Here is a 13,544-nt window from a genome sequence, read left to right as displayed (position 1 = left end):
GCCCATCGAGTCTGCACCGACCACAATCCCACCCAGGCCTTACCCCCATATCCCTACATATTTTACCCGCTAATCCCTCTAATCTACGGAGCCCCCGGAGGAAACCCACGCAGTCACGGGGGAGAACATGCAAACTCTACACAGGTTGTGACCCAAGCCGGGAATTGAACTCGGGTCCCTGGTGCTGTGAGCAGCAGTGCTAATCACTGTGCCACCCCTAAGTACTCCTTACAAACTCTATTATTTCTTAAGGATTTCAAGATTGTACCTGACAAATGTGAGAATCCAATAATCATTAACACTCTGAGCTCGGAGGATTGGTGCATGAGTTGGAAGGATTTGACTTTCGCTCTCTCCCCCATTCATAGAATCATAGAATCCTACAGTGCAGAAAGAGGCTATTCGGCCCATCGAGTCTACACCAACCACAATCCCACCCAGGCCCTATCCACATATCCCTACATATTTACCCACCAACTCCTCTAACCTATGCATCCCGGGACACTAAGGGGCAATTTAGAATGGCCAATCAACCTAGCCCGCACATCTTTGGACTGTGGGAGGAAACCGGAGCACCCGGAGGAAACCCACTCAGACACAGGGAGAATGTGCAAACTCCACACAGACAGCGACCCGAGCCAGGATTCGAACCCAGGTCCCGGGAGCTGTGAAGCAGCAGTGCTAACCACTGTGCTACCGTGCCGCCCTTCAATCTGGGAACCCAGATTTCCCACCTGGTCTTATGGAACATGGTTTTGATATTTGGAAGGTTAGCAGACTCATTAAGTTGGGTGGCAACTGTTATCAGAATAACCGAGTGTTATCAATATGATATCCCGAAATACTCCTTTTCAGATATTTCCAACTCGAGTCTTTATTATTAAGATACCTCTGCATCTTGATGCTAATCTCCCTGGTGGAAAAAAATCTTGGTATTTATGGAACCAAAGCAATTATTCAGCAAATTTCATGACACATTAAGTTCTAGATCCTGTGTGAATATGCTAGAGTCTCTGCGATCTTGGGAAAAAGATCTTGCAGTGAATATTGGTGATGGGACCCGAGTCAGTATCTGGGAAAATGCCAATAGAATTCACATCTGCAATAGAATGAAGGAGCCTAACTTAAAATATTACACCATCTGATATTACACCAAGCTGAAAGCACATGATAGATCCTGCCATATTCTCAAATGTACAACTTGGAGAGAGGTGACTACACACTGGTTTTGTCAAAATTAAAATCCGACGGGTTGGGCAAACTTAGTGCTTGAGAAGATTTTTGATACAAGTTGATCCTTTGTACCTGATTCTGGGGCTCCCAGACAAAAAGATAATGATGCCAATGAGAAAAGGCTGTAGAATATCTTAACATTTGCAGCAAGGAAGAATATCCTTTGCCTCTGGATTAATGAGAAATCTTCTTCAGTTCAGAATTGGTACAATTATTATGGAACGTATGGCGATGAAATTCCTAAACTATTCTCTGACCCAAATCGGATGCATTCCGGAATGTATGGGACCCCTATCTCAAATATACAGGTTCCGTAATGTCTGATTTATTCCTAAAATACTTTCTGTAGGCTAGTAACACTGCCTCTAGTATACTACATGTGAGGGTGTGCTCCACTCTCATGTTTCCAAGGCCTTACCCTCTCTTCTCCCATCCTATTACTTGTCCTCTCTATTTTCTGTACATGTGGAAGTGCCGGGTATACTGAACATACTGAACCATCTGTGATGGTTACCTCCTGTCTTTTTCTATATGGAGAAATGATCAAGCTGTATTGAACCAGTTTTGAGGCTGTTGCATTGTTTGCAAAAATGGAAAAACTCTACAACAAAGATATTTAAAAAGAGAAAGAACACTGATGGAATTTAACAACGTATCATTTGATGACACAATTATTTTTTATTGATATGGAACAATAGTTACAGAAGTTTAACGTGATATTTTCCTCAATTAAAGTCTGATATATAAAATGAAAAGGCATGATTGGGATGACCCTGAGGGGACAAATTTGGCAATTTAAAATTCTAAGACATTTAGTTTGTGCACCACCTTTGCATAAAGCTAGGACTTTGTTCTTTAACTTTCAATCATGTCAGCTGTGATTGCTTCATCTGCATCTATGTGGATTTTAACTTGCTTCCCCACCAGTTTAAAGATGTCGTCTGGTTCAATACCTTTGGGTTCTGCCACCTTCACAGTCATCATGGCCAGGGTCAGTTTTGTTCCTACTGGAATAGTCTCTTTGGCTACTACTGATTTTCCCAGCTACAAAAGATAAAAAATGGAAAGATAAACATTTAAACTGCTTCAATGAAACATGCAATAAAAGTTCCTTACACATTATATTAACTAGATTTATAATGGGAGATGGTGTGATGGGAATGTCACTGGACTAATACTCCAGAAACCCAGGCTAATGCTTTGGGGACTTGGGTTCAAATCCCACCTTGGCAATTTAAAAACAATTAATAAAATCTGGAATTGAAAGCTAGTTTCAGTAATGGTGACCACAAAACTATTATTAATTGTTGGAAAATCCCATGTGGCCCTTTGCCCTTTAGGGAAGGAAATCTGCCATCTTTACCCAGTCTGGCCTACATGTCACTCCAGACCTGCAGCAACGTGGGTGACTCACAACTGCCCTCTGAAAGCCTTTTCAATTAGTGAAAGGTAACAAATGCTGGCCTTGCCAGGAACACCCACATCCAACCAAAGAATAAAAAAGTAATAATTCTGTAGAAAAGTGACTGATAACTATTGTGTTTATAAGAGTGTGTTATAAGAAATCCATTTTGAACACAGCCTAAACTTTCTTTCCTCGTCTTCACCTGATGGCACTGAATAAGCAGTAAAGTACTGGCACAGAAGGAAATAAGCTTTCAACACTTGTTTCAGATTGATTTTGTTCAACACTCTAGATAAACCATTGAAGGAGAAGTTACCTTGTTCTGGCAGGCCATCTCGCACGGCAGCAGGCATTTGATGGAAGATCCAAAAGCTTTTTCTACAGTACGGATTGAGCGAACCAGTTCTTGGAGCTCATTGGGCTCCAGGGAAGCTTGGTGGTCACTGCCCTTCCAGGTTTTGTCCATGGTCACATGTCGTTCCAAAACTTTAGCTCCCATTGCCACTGCTGCTATGCTTATAGCAATTCCAGTTTCATGGCCAGAGTATCCAATAGGAATATCTGGGAATTCCTTTTTGTATTCCTGGAAGCAGAAAAAAAAACTCAACAACAGAAAGCAAGTAATGAATTGGGTAAGCAATTGGTTAAGAGATCGATCAGATCCAATATAGTTTGTTCCCTAACTCATGGATATGTGTGCAAGAGACTCCCGTAAACAACTGATAAATTATATTCTCCAACTTGGAAAGAAAAAAAGATAGAGGGGGTTAGGGGAGAATTTGAAAGCTTGGGACCTTTGCAGCTGAAGGCATGGCTGCCAAGTATGGAGTGACTGAAATCAAGAGTCCAGAGTTGGAGGAACAGAGGCATTTTGGAGGGTTGTGGAGATGGAGAATACGAAGATTTTGGGGGAGGGGTGAGCAAGCCATCAAAGGATTTTAAAAATAATTTTTAAAAATCAAAGTTTTGGTGAACAGGAAGCCAAAAGCAGGGCAGCAAACACAATGATTCTGCATAATGGGACTTGATGCAAATTAGGACCTGCGCAGAGTTAAATGATCACACTACACATTTACCGGGGACACGATGTAGGAGGCCATCCAGAAGTGGGTTGGAATGGTTAAATCTACAGGCTGAAATAGAATGAATGCGGTAAGGGCAGAGGTGGGAGATGTTAGAGATACCATTTGACCCATCAAGTCTGCTCTGCCATTCAATGGGATTATGACTAGTTGTTATTGAGAGCATATGACACAGATTGTTAATAAACTGATTCAGTCTCAGTTCCCAGGCAGAGTGAGATGCAATTCATTCAGGAGATTCAAGCATCACCAGCTGGGCCATCATTTATTGCCCAGCCTGAATTGCCCTTTGAGTAACTTGCTACCCATTTCAGAGGGCATTTAAGGGTCAACCACATTGCAGTGGATCTGGAGTGATATCCTGACAGATTTCCTTCTCTAAAGGAACAAGATGGGTTCCTCATGGTCATTAATGAATTCAAATTTCATCATCTGCCATGGTGGGATTCGAACCCGGATCCCCAGAGCAATACCCTGGCTCTCTGGATTATTAGTCCAATGACAATACCACTACGCCCCAGCATCCAGTGACAATACGCCCCGGCAAAGACACCGGGCTTCCCAATATTTAGTTGGAGGAAATGACAATTGAGAGTTAGTGGAGAGTCGAGGAAGGTTATGCTGTATCAGAGCCGGGTGTCCATGTGGATATTAATACTGAATTTTCAGAAGTCACTGAGGGGCAACTGGTAGAAGCGAAATAGGAGGGAGGCAGGGATAGAGCCTTTGGGGACACAACAGAAGCTGATGCATGAATGGAAAGAGAAACCATTGAACCCAATTCCCTGGCTTTATTTGTTCATGTGATGATGTCACTGGCAAGGCCAACATTCATTGCCCCAGAGAAGGTGGTGAGCTCCTGCCTTAAAGCTGCAGATTGTGAACAGACTTCCATAGTATCGTTAGTTAAGAAGTTCAGCAATAATGAAGGAGCTGTATCATATTTCCATGCTAAGATTTGGCATGATGTAGAATGGAACAGCACAGGAGACCATTTATTCTGTTCCAGCTCTCTGCAAGAGGAATTCGGCTGCTCTCACTTTGACATCTTTTCCCGCAGCACTGCAAATTTTCTCCTCTTTAGATAATTATCCAATTCATTTTTGAAAGCCACAATTGACTTTGCCTCAACCACACTCTCAGACAGTGCATTTTAAATCCTAACCATTCACTGTGCAAACCAGTGAAATTCACCAAAGATCCTTAGGCAGCACCTCCTCCCAAACCCACAACACTTCCATCTAGAAGGACAAGGGCAGCAGATACATGGGAACACCACCACCTGCAAGTTCCCCTCCAAGCCACTCACCATCCTGAGTTGGAAATATACTGCCATTCCTTCGCAGTCACTGGGTTAAAATCCTGGAATTCCCCCCCTATCAGCATTGTGGGTCAACCCACAGCACATGAACGGTATGCTTTGTCTGTATAGCACGCAAGAAACAATACTTTTCACTGTATGTTAACACGTGACAATAATAAATCAAATCAACTTATCCACCTATTCCACCAGCTGTTTATGTCCTCTTATAATCTATCTCTATCCTTCTCACACTTCACAATCATTCCACATATGCAAAGTTTGAAATTGGGCCCTACACATCCAAACCTAGATCATTAATTATTTTCCTCAATTAATCCAAGAAAATAAATTTTGTCCCAGATTCAATTTGCTTCTCATTACTATGTTCCCAATGTTCAGCAGTGGGAAACACGGGATGGGGAGAAGAGACAAGATATCGCTCTTGGGGCTAAAGGGATCAAGGGATATGGGGGGGAAAATCGGGATATTGAATTCGATGATCAGTCATGATCAAAACGAATGGCGGAGCAGGCTCCAAGGGCCGAATGGCCTACTCCTGCTTCTAGTTTCTATGATCACGTCCTGAACTTGCACCACTGCAAAACATGCCCAGGTCCTTCCCACAAGTTTCCAGTCCCACTGCCAAACACATGCCCCAATCGGGTGTGGAAAATCAGAAAAATTGAGCAATCATGAATTGCTCAAGATTCATGGACAATGAACCTTGCTCATTGCCAATTCAAAAGGCAATCATCCAGTGCAAGGAAACAGAAATAGTTTCAAACAGATTCAAATTATGTACCCTTCCAAAAGTTAAAATCTGTAGTGTCCATCTCCAGAGATTAAGACAATACAGCATACAAGTTACTGATAGCTGCCGAACACTAGGCAGGTTATTGGTTGTATATTTTGGGGTTGCAGGAGAATGGGGTCACATGCAACTTGGTTGATTATTCCAACACACGTTGTGGCCAACAGCCTAAGCAACTAGGCCCAACATAAAATTGGACACCAAATTAAACACAGCTAAACATTTTCTGCAAGCAAGGCCTGATGGAATGTGGAGAGATCAAGGTTACCATAGGTTAAAAGCCAACAGGGGCCAGCCCAGATAAAAGCAAAATACCGCGGATGCTGGAATCCGAGACAAAAACAGAAAATGCTGGAAAATCTCAGCAGGTCTGACAGCATGTGTTGGGAGAGAATAGAGCCAATGTTTCGAGTCAGGATGACCCTTCATCAGAGCTAAGAGCAAAGAAAATCAGATAAGATTTTAATCTTTAAATCAATGCTGCAACATTCTATAAATTGTGGGGAAGGCAGGCAGTGCACAGAATGGACAGGCAATTGTCTACAGATGGAGAAGAACGCAATGGCAGATATGCCTCAAAATTGAGGAAATTTCAATGAGAATACTCTAGTATTTGGGCATTGTGAGATATGGCATAATGTTGCTTCTACATGAAGCTGAATTGTAGAACCATAAGCAGGCTTTAAAGCAGGTTATAGTGTGCAAACATCAGTCTTAACACAGAAACCACCGAAGATACACAACATGGGACCGAAACAAGAAAGAACAAAGAAAGTGGCTTATCTGAACATAGCAGCAGTTAAGAAACTACCACATAGGCAAGAAATAGGAGACATAATCACATAACGTTGACAAAGGAAACATAATCACAGAGCCTAATCAAGAGCGGGGGGGGGGGGGGGGGAGGAGGAACCGGGGGCTTTGGAGAAACTGTATAAAATGCATGCTGTAATTATGTTAAGGTGTACCTGCTCAGCGACACCCTTTCTTGCAAGATCGATTAAAAGACACTTCTTCAGAATTTGACTCGTGTAAAATTATTAAAGAGTGAGCTTCGTTCTCACAGGCATTATACTGACCGTGATGATACGTAGATGAGTGTCTTCAGGTTCCAGTGGGTATGCACTGGTGCACTGGAGGAAGCAAAACTTTGGATTGATGGGTTTGACAGTTTTGTAAACTTCTCTCATTGTTTGCATGCTCTGCATTCCACTGGAGATCACCATTGGTCGACCTGCCAACACAGATCATCAGTACAATTAGAAACTGAATCGTAACATTTGATTTGATTTATTGTCACATGTATTAGCATACAGTGAAAGGTATTGTTTCTTGTGCACTTGGGTGGCATGGTAGCACTGATGCCTCACAGCACTAGGGACCCAGGTTCGATTCCAGGCTCGGGTCACTGTCTGTATGGAGTTTGTACATTCTCCCCGTGCCTGCTTGGGTTTCCTCCGGGTGCTCTGGTTTCCTCCCACAGTCCAAAGATGTGCGGGTTAGGTGGATTAGCCATGCTAAACTGATAGTTAGTGTCAGGGGGACTGGCTAGGGTGAATGGGTGGGATTGTGGGGGTGGGGCCTGGGTGGGATTGTAGCTGGTGCAGGCTCGATGGGCTGAATGGCCTCCTTCTGCACTGTAGGGATTCTATGATTCTATACAGATAAAGCATACCGTTCATAGAGAAGGAAAGGAGAGAGTGCAGAATGTAGTGTTACAGTCATAGCGAGGGTGTCGAGAAAGATCAACTTAATGCGAGGTAGGTCCATTCAAAACATGGAAAATTATGCAGGTTTCTCATACCTTTCTTGGCAGCCTTTTCCAAATATAGAAAGTTATTAGTGTCCCCAGAACCAACTTTGAAAAAAGGTACATTCAGTTCATGAAGAAATTCAACTGCCATCTGCAATAGAGGAACAAAAACACTCAGGCCTGCCACTGGCGTGGAGTTTGGTGATCAGTCCTTTCATTCTTTTTCATTCTAACATTACTACTTATCTGGATGTTCCACTGTATCTTTTCACTTCTAAACTTCCTTATTGTTTGCTAACCTTTCTCCTCTCCACTCAATTCATTTCAACAATCTTGATTCCAGCCTGTACCTACTGCAAAGATACTCAAATAGTGAAATGACAATGAACTCAATTCGCCAAATTAAGCTTCAACAGACATTAAGTAAAACAGTTTGAGAGTTAACCAGAAAAGAGTTTGCAGGTGTACCAGCTGCCTAATAAAACATGAACGAGTGCTTACAGGATGTGGGCGTTGCTGGTTTGGCCGCCAATTACTGCCCATCCCTAATTGTGGAGCAGACTTCTTGAACCGCTGCAGTCGTTGTGGTGCAGTCCACCCTCAGTGCTGTTGGAAATAAAATTCTAGGATTTTGACTTAGCAATAGTGAAGGTAAACAATGCTCCCCTTTCAGTGCCTTTCTAGAAATAACAGCCTGGATTTTGCCAGAGTTCCCATCTTGTGCACACAGGCAGCGAATAGTCTCCACAAGAACGGGAAACAATTGACAGCACCAGGTGTGGGACAGGAACTGTCTGACAAACAGATACTCCTGCTAATTGTTTTACATCAAGTCAGTATCTGACTGGTGGTAGACTATTACCAGCAGTACCTGTTTGTGAAAGACTAATAAATGATCTATGTGAGGTGTTCACAATCTAAATGATTAAAGGATTTGATGGTTTCTATGTACGCCATTTCCTCTGGGGAAAGGGAGCCTAGAATCAGGGGACATGATCTTAAAGTTGAGTTAGGCTGTTCAGGGTGAAGCACTTCTTCATACAAAGGACGCTGAAAATCTGGAACCCTCCCCCTCAAAAAGCTGATGAGGTTAAGGGTCAATTAAAAATTTAACAGATAGCCAAGGATATTAATGGTGTGGAACACATCGGTAAACTGAAGTCGATGTGCAGATCACCAATAAATCAGACGTGCTATTCTGAATAGAAAACTGTGGGTAGCATAACTAGAGTTTGTGAATGTGGTCATGAAGCAACAGCTCCTCCTAACAATACAGATACACCAGCCCGCGTGGTGTTAGGAGGAAACATAGCTTTCAGCTATGTTTTTAAATGAAATCTATTACTGAAATATCCAAGCAAAGAGAAGAGATGGAACTTACAAACTGGATTTTAAACACTCTGCCAATATAAACAGTATTTGCAGAAGACATTATAGGGAATTTAATCAGAAGTAAAATAGTAAAACAAAGTGACATAAATAATCTAAAAATAGGACATACCTCATCCATACCAGATGCTGTGAAAAAAATACCAACTTCTTCTGCAAATTTGGAGAGCTCCCTATACTGCTCGTGACTGAACTCCAGGTAGCGCTTGTGATCTCCATAGGTGTCTCCCCATGAGTGTTTAGATGGGTAAGGCCTTTTTAAAGCTTTCTTGTTAAATTTGTACTCCAACTCACTCTTTTGGAACTTAGCACAGTCTGCTCCACATTCCTATGAATGATAAACAAAGCACACATTTACAAAATACTACTCTTTTTGTAACATTGAATATTGCAATTGGCTACTAGAAAACCCAAGCCAGTGAGCAACAGAATCTTGTTGCACTGAAACGCAAGTTACTATTTCTTCCTTGGCAGCTCGTATCCCTAGTGTTGAAACGAAGTTATTTAGAAAATATTCTAAAGGATCAATTTAACCAAACTCACCCAATAGGAACGAGTTGTGAAGTCACATCAGCCTCAGTGACCAAGGTTTTACTCACCTGGTCCTCCTCCTCCAGGTACCAGGCTCTAAGAGGGCATTGGTGACCACGGCTTTTCTTTGGATGTATCTATGATTATGCTTAGCTAAGTACCACAGTGGTCTGATGTTGTCTTCTGAAGTAATGGCCAACCAGGAAACTCTCTTTACAGCCCACGGTGAGGTGTGATGGAGGGATTTGCAGACTGATAATCAACCTGTTTGGGCTTTAACCCAAAGCTTCAGGCCAAGAGTCAGGGATGCCACCCACTGCACCACAAGATATCTAGACTCACCTGTCCTGACCATTTCCCCTTGTGTTCAACATGAAATTCTGTGATTTACTCTGCATCAAGGCACTTCACTGAATTTTACTCCAGTAAAGGCACTGAACTTGTTTTGATTAATCTGCCCAAACTGCGATATGGGAGCTGAGGACTGAAGCATCCTCAGGATCTTCCTCCCATTACCACAGGGATGGAGTATAAAAGCAGGGAGGTCATGCTGCAACTGTACAGGCTACTGGTGAGGCCACACCTAGAGTACTGTGTACAATTTTGGTCCCCTTATTTAAGAAAGGATATATTAGCTTTGGAGGGGGTACAGAGAAGGTTCACCAGGTTGATTCCGGAGATGAGGGGGGTTAGCTTATGAGGAGAGATTGAATAGACTGGGCCTGTACTCATTGGAGTTTAGAAGGTTGAGGGGAGATCTTATAGAGACATATAAGATAATGAAGGGGCTAGACAGGGTAGAAGCAGCGAGGTTATTTCCACTTACAATGGAAACAAGAACTAGGGGGCATAGCCTCAAAATACGGAGGAGACAATTTAGAACAGAGTTGAGGAGGAACTTCTTCTCCCAGAGGGTAGTGAAGCTTTGGAATTCTCTGCCCAATGAAGCAGTGGAGGCTACCTCGTTAAATGTGTTTAAGTCACAGATAGATAGATTTTTAACCATTAAGGGAATTAAGGGTTATGGGGAGTGGGCGGGTAAGTGGAAATGAACCCACTATCAGATCAGCCATGATCTTATTGAATGGCGGAGCAGGGCTTGAGGGGCAGGTCCCCAGAACCTGCATTTGCTTAAAAAGGTGTCACTTCAACTTTCCTTCCTCAGCAGCCGGACAGCGCCGCGGACAACCCCCCCTCACCCCACCTCCCCTCACTTTACCCCATTCCCCCCCTCCCTCACACCCCTGACCTCACGTCTCCCTCCCTCCCCTCACACGCCCCCTCCCCCCTCCCTCCCCTCACACGCCCCCCTCCGCTCAAACGCCCCCTCCCTCCCCTCACACGCTCCCCTCCCCTCACACGCCCCCCTCCCCCCTCCCCTCACATGCCCCCCACCCCCCACACGCCCCCTCTCCCCTCCCCTCACACGCCCCCCTCTCCCCTCCCCTCACACGCCCCCTCTCCCCTCCCCTCACACGCCCCCTCTCCCCTCCCCTCACACGCCCCCTCTCCCCTCCCCTCACACGCCCCCTCTCCCCTCCCCTCACACGCCCCCTCCCCCCTCCCCTCACACGCCCCCTCCCCCTCCCCTCACACGCCCCCTCCCCCTCCCCTCACACGCCCCCTCCCCTCACACGCCCCCTCCCCTCACACGCCCCCTCCCCTCACACGCCCCAGCCCCTCCCTCACACGCCCCCCTCCCCCCTCCCCTCACACGCCCCCCTCCCTCCTTCACACGCCCCCTCCCTCCCTCCCCCCACACGCCCCCTCCCTCCCCCCACACGCCACCTCCCTCCCCCCGCCCCCCTCCCCCCCCCCCACACGCCCCCTCCCCCCACCCGCCCCCCACCTCTCCCCCTCACACGCCCCCTCTCCCCTCACACGCCCCCTCTCCCCTCCCTCACACGCTCCCCTCCCCCTCCCCCCACACCCCCTCTCCCCCTCCCCTCACACGCCTCCCTCCCCTCACACCCCCTCCCTCCCCTCACACGCCCCCTCCCTCCTCCCTCCCCTCACACGCCCCCCTCCCCTCCATTCCACCCCCCTCTCCCTCCCCTCATTCACGGCCCCCTCCCCTCCCCTCATTCACGCCCCCCTCCCCTCCCCTCATTCACGCCCCCTCCCCTCCCCTCATTCACGCACCCCTCCCCTCCCCTCATTCACGCACCCCTCCCCTCCCCTCATTCACGCACCCCTCCCCTCCCCTCATTCACGCACCCCTCCCCTCCCCTCATTCACGCACCCCTCCCCTCCCCTCATTCACGCACCCCTCCCCTCCCCTCATTCACGCACCCCCTCCCCTCCCCTCATTCACGCACCCCTCCCCTCCCCTCATTCACGCACCCCTCCCCTCCCCTCATTCACGCACCCCTCCCCTCCCCTCATTCACGCACCCCTCCCCTCCCTCATTCACGCACCCCTCCCCTCCCCTCATTCACGCACCCCTCCCCTCCCCTCATTCACGCACCCCTCCCCTCCCCTCATTCACGCACCCCCTCCCCTTCCCTCCCCCCCCCCCTCATTCACGCCCCCTCCCCTCCCCTCATTCACGCCCCCCTCCCCTCCCTCCCCCTCCCCTCATTCACGCCCCCCCTCCCCTCCCCTCATTTCACGCCCCCTCCCTCCCCCCTCATTCACGCACCCTCCCCCTCCCCTCATTCACGCCCCCTCCCTCCCCTCATTCACGCCCCCCCTCCCCTCATTCACGCACCCCTCCCCTCCCCTCATTCACGCCCCCTCCCCTCCCCTCATTCACGCACCCCTCCCCTCCCCTCATTCACGCCCCCCTCCCCTCCCCTCCATTCACGCACCCCTCCCCTCCCCTCATTCACGCACCCCCCCCCCTCCCCTCATTCACGCCCCTCCCCTCCCCTCATTCACCCCCCCTCCCCTCCCCTCATTCACGCCCCCCCTCCCCTCCCTCCCATTCACGCCCCCTCCCTCATTCACGTCCCCCCCTCCCCTCCCCTCATTCACGCCCCCCCTCCCCTCCCCTCATTCACGCCCCCCTCCCCTCCCCTCATTCACGCCCCCCTCCCCACCCTCATTCACGCCCCCCTCCCCTCCCCTCATTCACGCCCCCCTCCCCTCCCCTCATTCACGCCCCCCCTCCCCTCCCCTCATTCACGCCCCCCTCCCCCTCCCCTCCCCTCATTCACGCCCCCCCTCCCCTCCCCTCATTCACGCCCCCCCCTCCCCTCCCCTCATTCACGCCCCCCCCTCCCCTCCCCTCATTCACGCCCCCCTCCCTCCCCTCATTCACGCCCCCCCTCCCCTCCCCTCATTCACGCCCCCTTCCCCTCCCCTCATTCACGCCCCCCTCCCCTCCCTCATTCACGCCCCCCTCCCCTCCCCTCATTCACGCCCCCCCTCCCCCTCCCCTCATTCACGCCCCCCCTCCCCTCCCCTCATTCACCCCCCCCCTCCCTCCCCTCATTCACGCCCCCCCTCCCCCTCCCCTCATTCACGCCCCCCCTCCCCTCCCCTCATTCACGCCCCCCTCCCCTCCCCTCATTCCACGCCCCCCTCCCCTCCCCCCCCTCCCCCTCCCCTCATTCACGCCCCCCTCCCCTCCCCTCATTCACGCCCCCTCCCCTCCCCTCATTCACGCCCCCCTCCCCTCCCCTCATTCACGCCCCCCCTCCCCTCCCCTCATTCACGGCCCCCCTCCCCTCCCCTCATTCACGCCCCCCTCCCCTCCCCTCATTCACGCCCCCTCCCCTCCTCCCTCCCCTCATTCACGCCCCCCTCCCCTCCCCTCATTCACGCCCCCTTCCCTCCCCTCATTCACGCCCCCCTCCCCTCATTCACGCCCCCCTCCCCTCCCTCATTCACGCCCCCCTCCCCTCCCCTCATTCACGCCCCCCTCCCCTCCCCTCATTCACGCCCCCCTCCCCTCCCCTCATTCACGCCCCCCCTCCCCTCCCCTCATTCACGCCCCCCCTACCCCTCCCCTCATTCACGCCCCCCCTCCCCTCCCCCCTCATTCACGCCCCCCCTCCCCTCCCCTCATTCACGCCCCCTCCCCTCCCCTCATT

General features: G+C 49.0%; 1 protein-coding gene across 1 annotated transcript; it reads right to left on the bottom strand.

Annotated features, from left to right (window-relative positions):
- Positions 1-1,873: 1,873 nt before the first annotated feature.
- nansa (N-acetylneuraminic acid synthase a) lies at positions 1,874-9,852 on the bottom strand. The gene is made up of 5 exons (XM_078202945.1): positions 9,089-9,852; positions 7,639-7,738; positions 6,914-7,068; positions 2,955-3,221; positions 1,874-2,277 (listed from the first exon to the last, which is right to left on the bottom strand). The coding sequence occupies exons 1-5, from the start codon at positions 9,095-9,097 to the stop codon at positions 2,089-2,091; spliced, it is 720 nt and encodes a 239-aa protein (XP_078059071.1). The 5' UTR covers positions 9,098-9,852; the 3' UTR covers positions 1,874-2,088.
- Between the last annotated feature and the right edge of the window lie 3,692 nt (positions 9,853-13,544).

This window comes from Mustelus asterias, chromosome 1, assembly GCF_964213995.1.
Source record: "Mustelus asterias chromosome 1, sMusAst1.hap1.1, whole genome shotgun sequence".
Lineage (NCBI taxonomy): Eukaryota > Metazoa > Chordata > Chondrichthyes > Carcharhiniformes > Triakidae > Mustelus > Mustelus asterias.
The sequence above is the reverse complement of the archived record's forward strand: the minus strand, read 5'-3'. Positions and strand labels throughout refer to the sequence as shown.